The 9591-nt window shown below is 41.5% G+C and overlaps 1 protein-coding gene across 1 annotated transcript; it reads left to right on the top strand.

Moving 5' to 3' along the window:
* Positions 1-6954: 6954 nt before the first annotated feature.
* LOC120700629 (homeobox-leucine zipper protein HOX3-like) lies at positions 6955-8267 on the top strand. The gene is made up of 3 exons (XM_039984875.1): positions 6955-7155; positions 7615-7694; positions 8030-8267. The coding sequence occupies exons 1-3, from the start codon at positions 6955-6957 to the stop codon at positions 8265-8267; spliced, it is 519 nt and encodes a 172-aa protein (XP_039840809.1).
* The last annotated feature ends 1324 nt before the right edge of the window (positions 8268-9591 follow it).

Below are 9591 nucleotides of genomic sequence, written 5' to 3'. Positions count from 1 at the left end.
CCTGAGGTCGGCTGGCCACTCAGAACGTCTTCAAACGCCGTCGAGACGAAGGAAAAAAGCAATCTAGGGTTGGAAAAGGCTAAGGTTTGAGAGATAAAAAGTAATGTGATTTTTTGTATTGATTCGATTGGGAATAACCTCAATTGGCCTTAGCCTTTATATTTATAGGCCGGGGAAGATGTACCCTTTCATGAGTAGGATTACATGAGGACTCTTTACAAAAACCCTAATTCTACTCGGACTATACAGAACAGACCGGTCTGACTGGTCGGCCCGACCGGTCGGCCTCGACAGGTGCCAAATTTGGCTGTCAACGCTAGTCAGCTAGGGACGTCCTGAGGGCTCTGCCGCTCCGGCGAGCCGCGGCTTGAGGCAGCGCGGGCGCGGAGTTGGACTCCAAGGGTGGGATGTGGGGACGGTATTTCAAATACCGTCGACCCCTGGGTGCATGCGATCGGGATTCGGCGGCCCAGATTAGGCACATCGCGGAGGGCGTCTTCGTTTGCAGAGGCCCCTCGCTCGCTTCGGCATCCGGGGCTCCGGCGAGGCTTGTCCCATCGCCGCCTGGACTGACTGGTGGCTACCGGAACCTGCTGGCGCGTGGATACGCCGCGGCAGGCAACTGCCAATAGCGTGTCCCGAACGCGCCGCCAGCGTCACAGCGCCCGCGGACTGCTCCGCGGTGAGCTGTCTCGCTCCCAACTGCTCCTCCACGAGCCGCACGCCCTAGTCCCTCATCGCCGCCACGAGCACCGTCACGTTCCGCGGTTCCTGCCGAAACACGGGCCACCGCCCCGTGGCGAGCCGTTGGCCGGAGTAGGAGACCGTGACGCTCCTGTCGACGCGGTATTCGATGCCGACCTTCTTGTTCCTGCCGTTGTTGGCGCGCACGGCGGCGTCGAGCTCAGGGGAGAGCGTGGACGAGGGGTGGTGAGGCTGTCCAGGCCGCGGATGGCGAGGGAGGCGAGCGACGGAGAAGGTGGGCGCGCGGTGGCGGTAGATGAGGTAGACGACGGCGCCGGGCCGGGCGCGGGACTCGGGACGCGGAGGACCTGTGGTCCTCGGGCACCTGGATGATGGCGAGAGTGGCATCGCCGCGTCGGCGTGCTGATCGGGGCGGCGAGGCGGAAGCCGAGAAAGTGAGGACGATTGGGTGGACGCTGTCAACTCATTGACTGGTCTATCGTCCACTGAGCTACTGGAGGCAGAGCAGGTTTCTTTCTTCTACTATGCATTTTCCGGTTTCTTTCTTTTTCTCTTTTTTTTAACGGAAACAGAATCGGGGTACTGTATCCCCTACTGTAGTACTACTGGTTATCCAGGCATCCATAGCCACTACTGGTATCGACTATGTATCATCCCTTCCAATCAAATCGGAACCCAATATATCATTTGTACACGTATACGATAGTTTTTTTTTTGCTGGTACACTTATACGGTAGCTCATACAGAATACACTATGCAGACACATGGAGCAAGTGAACTGTATGTTAGCAGACTATTCTCTCCAGAAAGTTTGAGTGCATAGCGAAACCGTTACAGAAAGGACGATTGGGCCGGGGTGGACACGGTCAACACACAGCTAACATATATGGCTAAGCTACATACCTCGTCTCATCAGTTTTTGCAACACTGAATAAACTCCTCACATTTACTCTTCAGTTTCGCAGCCCAAACCCTACCACGTTGATGAAAAACATCAGCAAAAGAGCTATTCATCACTATTAAAAGGGAGCAAAAACTGATCATTGACACACCCCATGAGTGTCGATCAACGATGATGGCTGTATACATCACGATATGCAAAAGGCTGGAACTAACTTTTCCTTTACCTAAAAAAAATAACATGATTTATTAATAAAGTGGCCAACCTTTTCTCGATCTCTAGCTACTCGTGAATATGGATCAGCTGGTCTCCCAGTATAGCAGCCTCGCATCTGGGCGATGGGAATATGTGGCCAGGTCTCCCAATAATGGCTTACCCGGCCCTGCACAAAAAATGGCAGCGTGTGCAGCCTCCAATATAATGCCGGACTGCGACGTGTCTGGCTTCCAAACGAGCGTTCATATATATGGAGACGTTGTATAATGTGACCTGCCGCATTTTACCTATTACACTGCAACGTTGCTGAAGTTCAAAAATGGGTTGGATTCATCAGACTGCTGATTTTGTATGCTATTAATTTCTGCTGCACGCTATGTGTCTAACTGGATGATGACCATGTTAGTAATGAGAATTTCTCAAAGCACAGCTGTCAAGATTTTTGACATAAATGCACAGTACATCTCATGCGTCCCAGAGAGATCACCATCATGATTTGTTTTTTCAAAAAAATAAAAATATTTATTTGGAACATGATGTTTATAATTTTAAGTCATCAACGCCGTTTTCTGCAGTAATTTAAAAACAATCTTTCAATTACTAAGGTACGATGACGCATTATGAGCAATGATTATATTTACGGCCATATATATGGAGAAACCTAAGTTGTCGGAAGTGCGGTTCCGTTGGTTACGTGCATATATAGATTAATATATAGTTACTGTTATTAATCCATTTCAACTTAGTTGTGATTTTTATTAATTCGAGCGAGCACAAGAGGATGGCTAAAATGATGATATTAAAGATAATAAGCACCTTCCATACCCTAAGGAACTAAAGAATTGGATATATGCGTCATCACATGAAAAAAATCACCTAAGCTTAGCTTTGACGTTTACTTTTTTTCCCTCTAATACGCAGGAGGGCTACGTATCTTTGTATTAACATGGAAGAAATAGAGTTTGCAACAGCGCGAGCCGTTAAGCTCACGCCGAGACTTTGATGTTTACTCATATGCACCTTGCTGATGGATTGGCATCTAGCTAGGCGAAGTAATTTTATTTTTGCAGCTATAGGTCATGAGTTCTAATTTCACGATGACATGACGTATCTAAAATATAATGCCGCATTATGGGTAATGTTTTTATGCACAGCTTAAAAAATTGTTCACTAGGTAATGTTGTTAACGATATATACTATGCTGTGTGCTAAATCCGATAAGTGCTTCTATTATGTACTCGGCTAATATAAGTAGATGACTGGAGCAAAACAACGTCCTTGTCCAGTAAATAATAATAACTAGCAAGGTGGCCCGCACTAATAGCGCGGGTAGCTAGTCATTAGATAATTTTTATATATTTCCAGATAGTATCATTATAATTTCTTTTCGAGATGTCCCAAACTGAAAAGTTATTTATGCCTTTTACATTAGTCATATTTCGTGAAATATTTTTTAAAACATAAATTCAGGGGGTTGAATATCTTATATATAACCATATATTTTTATATTTTTTACCCCTCATACTTATATTTCATTGAAATATTTGTTGTATGAATATTTTTTTAATTTTCATTGGCTATGCACCTTTTCACTTGATAATTTCAGTCACAGTTCATGAAAAAAATATCCTTAAAGTTTAGAAAAAAGATCTAGATGAGTGTTCAATGTATACCAGTAGAAGTAAATAATCTTCTTTCTTTTCTTTATTCTCCGATGTTCTATTCCTAAAGTTTGATGCATACATGCACACATATTATCTTACGGCTGGTGCATCATTGTCGTGCACGGGATCTATAAATTCACTATTGCAGCAGGTAAGATGCATTCCTCTATTTTGTGCTCACCACTTCAATGGTCATCATCACCTCTCAAAATCTGACACGTGTTAACTTTTATAGGATTCCTAATTAAATAATTTCTTCAAAAAAAATTGGTAGACTTTATAATATTCTTTTACTCAGTCCATGTGGCAACAGAGTGATTAGTCATATGATTATATGGCCTAAATGATTGCAAGATGTCACTAAACCAGTGTTAAGCTGAGGTTGGATGATTGGTGCACAGGTTTAGTTAGTTAAGGGATTGAATATCATACTACCAATCAAAATATAAAGACTGAATATCATACTATTTCCATTCTTAAGAGGTGAAAAATACACTTCTTCCTTTTAATTTCAAGTTAGCATTAATTATATTTGACGAACTCTTTCCATTAACCTAGCCATTATATGATTATAGAAATCAAAGTTCTATATACTTTTCTATTATCATGCTAATTTCAAGCCATACTTGTACATGTAGCTTACTTAAATTTATTCTATATGGACTAATTACATATGTAATTTGCTTTTCAGCTTAATCCAAATAAAAATATTCATTTTCATTAATTATATTGATACATACCTTTATTTAGCTATTTTACATTACAATTCATATACAAATTAAATACCTATTTCCTTATTTCTAATTCTAAATTTAACTATTTATTAATCATATTTGACCTTGAACACTTATTAAACTTGTAATTTCTTTTTTTAACTTTGAATTTGATTATTTATTAGTTGGATTTTGACATTTACTATTTATTGAGCTGTTTTTTCTTTCTAATTTGCTTCTTAATCGCTACAAAAGTCAATTACTAATGTTTTAATTTCAATTCTAAATATATGTATTCATTAGTCATATTCCATATGAACTTTTGGATCAATTGATGGTTTTATTATGTTTTTAATTCGAATTAGCTATTTACAGTAGTATTCAACATGTACTTTTTTATCAAGTGCTATTTTTTTAATTTGAAATTTAGCTATTTACCAATCGTGTTCGTCGTGGACTCTTTGGTCCTAATTTTCTTTTTTTTTAATTCCGAATTTAGCTTTTACTAATCGTATTCGGCAATAACTCTTCGGTCATATCCTAAGTCTTAATTTTTATTAAAAAAACCATAATAATATATTTTTAATTGCATTTGATATGCACTCTTTGAGTTAGTTTAGACCGTTAGATCTTCATAAAATCTAATAATGTATATTTTTATGTTTTTTCAATTAAGATGGGAACTTATAGACCCTCTCGACGTTAATACCCTCTTATTAATATAACAAATTTAATTGTATAATATGTTATTTATTCATCATATTTGATATGGACACTTTGATTTAGTTTAGAATGTAATTTTTTATAAAATTGAACAGTATATATTCTTATTATTTTTCAATTAACGTGAGAATTTCTAGACCCTTTCAGCGAATTTGATAGTTTATTTTCAAACTTCGTTGTTAACGTAGAAATTTCTAGATTCTCTCATGAACGTGGTGTCACTTATTAATGTGGAAATTTTGAACTCGTTTAAACAAATATAATGATTTTTTAACACTCGACCTAGCCGCACGCACATGCTAGCGTTGGACGTACAGACCTCGCTGCCGCCTTTCGCGCGTGCGCACGTGGCCTCGCCACCTTCGTGCTTGCTCGCGTGCCCGTGCGCAACTCGCTGCCGAGGCCTGGTTCATGCAGAAGATCGCTGCCAAGGCCTGGGGCCATGGCAGCCTTGTCGCATTCAACGCCCATAGATGAAAAATCAAACATAGTGTCCGAAATCAAATGCCTAGCAAATTGACTCTCCTTTTTTTTAGGAGAAATTGACTCTTGGATGTTCGAAATTGAAGTCTGATTACATGAATCATTAGCTATTGGAATGAATTGATAGGAAAGAGTGATACATGCTGGTAACACCGTACCTGGCGGTAGCAGAATTAATTTGACACGCATGCACACGGGCCCATGGCACCGAGGGGCGGGATGGAGTGCTAGCTGCCGAAATTGCTGCTTGGCTGAGCATATGTAGAGGAGATCGTGAGGTCCAAACAGCAAGGCTTAGGCTCTCCTTGCGTTGCTGAGAGAGAGATGGGAGGACGGATGAAGCATAGAGATTAGATTGAGGAGAGAGAATGGAGCCACGTTAAGAAACCGTATGGTTAAATTTAGCAGCATAGACACCATCCATAGATAGTGTACATTGGGACTGCTCTAACACTTTTTAATAATATAATAGATTTAATTCCATGATAAGCTATTTATTAATCGTATTTGCTATGGACTCTTTGAGTTAGTTTAGACCGTTAGATCTTCATAAAATCCAACGGCTGAAATCCTTCTCGTTTTTAGATTAATGTGGGAATTTCTAGACCCTCTCAGCGAATGTGGTGGCTTTTTTAACACTCCCTTATTAATATAATAGATTAATTAATTAACATGGGGTTCTTGTTAGAGACATGCAACAAGTACATGATTTTTCTAGCAGAACGAAAAATGTAAACATGGTCCTTCGATCATCTGCTTATTTTTTGTCACTAGCCTTAACCAGAATGTAAACAAAAATGTAAGCATGCATGGTCCTTCATCTGCTTATTTAATTTTCTTGTCACTAGCCTTAACCAGAAACAAATATTCCCGTATTTCAAAATCTTCATTAGCATGTGCTAGCTAAGACGTTGATACTATAGAGACCATCATTACCCACCAGATTAAGCAGGATGTGTTGAAATCACCAAATCGTTTTGTTGGCTGTATGCTTATCAGCACACAACTCATTTGGCCCCTTCGTGAAAATTGTCATTCGATACCTCCCTCCATCATCCTATAAAAGCCTTCCTAGTACCTGCTCTTCCATCATCTCAGGCCCGCATCCATTATTTCTCTTTTCCTTAGCCCTCTTAGTCATTTCCAGTTTCCTCCCCCCCTAGGTGGTTCTTGTGCTTGCTACCTCCGTGTGACCCAATATATAATGGATCCGGAGTTGAATGGCCTCGGCGAGCTCGGTTCGGGCTCAGAGCTCACCATTGCTACCCCAGCAGGAATCGACCTCAACTCCTTCGGATCCAGTAAGCTTGCAAAGAAATCATAGAACGCCTGTTTTTTTAAAAAAAATTGAAACTAGATGCACACGCCTGTTGCTCGAAAAAGAAATAGAGGCACGAGCCTGTAGTTTGTTATTCAATCTCCTTTGTCTTAGGATCGATCAAGATGCAGTGATGATGGATTAATGATTAGCGTAGCAAAAAATGATCGATCGTTTCTCTTTGTGTGTGCACTACACAGGGGTAACGACGGGTCTAGCGACGAGAACGCGATGGAGCTGGCCCTCGTGGACACCATCAATGACCCACAGCATGCCGGACGAAAGGCCGGCGTGCTGACGAGGAGCGGCGTGGCTGCGGAGGGCGATGCCGGTGGCGGGTCATTTGTGAGACGCACCCAGTACAGGAAGCTCTCAAAGGAGCAGAAAGACGAGCTGGATGCAGCCTTTCAGCAAAACAATTTCATAGACAAGGTGAGATATATCGATTTTCCTAACTCTATAGTTTGGTTTCCAATCCAGAGCCGTCGAGAGCGAGCCCTCTTTTGAACGAACTTTTTCATGATCTGTGGTAGATCCACTACTCGATGTTTCGTAGTTCCGTTGGGTAGATCTTGGACTTAAGAGTGGTTTTGCAGGTTTATTTTTATTTATTATTAGCACTTCGATTTCGATCTGTTTAAAGTGTACGCATATGGTGTAGTTTCATTCAGGTATTTGGAAATGTTCGTAGACTCTGAAACTATGTGCATCTGTTATTGTTGTCGTCTTCTTAAGACAGAAAAAAATGTATTTTTCTAAATCATGAAATATTTCTAGCGCGTTGTTCTGAAACGGGTACTCATCATATAGCAGTACTGTTCAATGTGAACCGAATGGATCGATCAAGTCATTAGCTCTAATGATCTATGAAATGAATGGAACACTTTTCAGAGGACGAAAGAGGCCTTGGCCGAGAGGCTCGAGATAACGCTGAAGCAGGTGGATGTCTGGTTTTTAAACCGCCGATCCAGGTAATAAGACCGTCCACAGCGATAGGAGGAAATGGAGGAGTAAATTCACTGTTTGGCACTGTAGATGTACTGTTTGGCACTGTAGACAGAGAGAGCGTGGGAAACGAGGCAAGAGCAAATTTGCTCTTGCTCTTGCCATTGTGGACAGCCTAACTGGATCATAGTACAACAGAAGACTAGAAGAGTGACACACACACACACATTTCAACAACACGCGCGCGCGCGCGCGCGTCTCTAGCTTATGATGGGTTACAGTGTTCACGGTTGACCACTATTGCATCATGTATATCTTGTTTCATCTAAGAAAATCCTACATATCTTGTATGTGACTGTAGGTTGAGGAAGCAGCAGGCTGAGGAGGACCTCACGCAGCATAAGCAGAAAGTTGAAGAACTGACCAAGCAAAAGGACCGCCTCCGGCGCAAGATAGACAAGCTCAAGAAGCGCAACAAGAAGCTAAAAGCTAAGCTTAAGGAAGCAACGGCAACTATGGCGGCGGCGCCACCACCACAACCACAACCACAAGCAACCATCACCATCAGTCATGCTGCTCCCTCTCCCGGCGGGGCTTAACACACTTGCAGGACTGTACCCGGCCGGCTTCGAGGGCAAGGTGACGGACATGGCAGCCACGGGTGCAGGTGCCCTCAACACACAGCAAGGCAGTGCGGCCGCTGCTGCTTTACCCTCTTCTAGCACTCCACCAGTGCCGCCTTCCGACGGCCGTTCCAGCATCTGATGTGTTGGGAGTGTATGCTCACCTGGGATGGAACTAGGTTCGTCCCTCGTATCATTTGAGGTTGTGGCTGGTCAACTATTCAGCCGCATGCATTTATGGGAGTTTCACTAGATCATTTTGTTTCTTCAATTCCTTCCTTTGAACTTATGTATGTGTCTATGATTCAGTACTGCTATCGATCATGTATTGATCAACAGTGATGTCATCAGCTTAGTTTATGCATGTGACATGGACTATACATTATTATCCACCACCATCCTTTATCCTAGAAATAAAATTCCAAGGTTTCAGTTGAGTGGTTACTACATATCATGCTCTGTTGCGAATACACATGGCAAACAACTTGGGGTTTGCAACGATCAGATTAAAAAAACAAGGAAGAAGGAACTACATGTTTAAGCTTTCGAAAGTTTCAAATTAAACTCTCAACTGATTGGCCGTTTCCCACGACCGACATCAGATTTGGTTCTGTCAATCATGTCAGTTGGAAAAGTACAGATAAACCACAAATTATTATAAACTATGCTAGCTTCCCCCATCTCAAACTAGAAGGAACTGTGTCAAAATGTGGTTTCAAATAACTATGCTAAGATGTTATGATCTGGTCTGCTGAAAAATTGGGATACATACGTAATTATTTTTAGACAAAAAGAATGCATTTTTATTAAGAAGCTTTCAGGTATGAATTGCACGGTTCAGATCAAAAGAATACAGATAGCACACATGTGGACAAGCTTCAGTTCCCAACAACTTTAAATTTCAATTCAGCCGCTATTGTTTGGTATTAAATTGTTGGTCTGCCAATTAGCAAGTGTTAAATGGCAACAAGTTCTTCTAGTGAACTATATTGATGCTGTCCGCGAGACTCTATACATGCGTGATATGATTATGTGAATCCCGAGTTGGCAGCTGCATGCTGCCTACAAGTATGACGTGCACCTGTAGTTCGATCGGGTGAGAGTGATAACATAGTAGACCAAGGTTCTTCTCCATGATAAATCTCTCTCAAACTTCAAATTTTATATGTTTAATTGTGTGCTTATTACATAAGCATGACCCTCCTTATGCTTCACCTTTGTCATTAACTCCAATCATATCATAAGCTAATACAGTGTGATTAAAAACTTGTTATATGTAACTAGATTGCTAAAGATAAGC

The sequence above is a fragment of the Panicum virgatum genome, chromosome 3K (genome assembly GCF_016808335.1).
Source record: "Panicum virgatum strain AP13 chromosome 3K, P.virgatum_v5, whole genome shotgun sequence".
Lineage (NCBI taxonomy): Eukaryota > Viridiplantae > Streptophyta > Magnoliopsida > Poales > Poaceae > Panicum > Panicum virgatum.
Note: the sequence above shows the minus strand (reverse complement) of the source record. Positions and strands in the feature narration are given on the sequence as shown.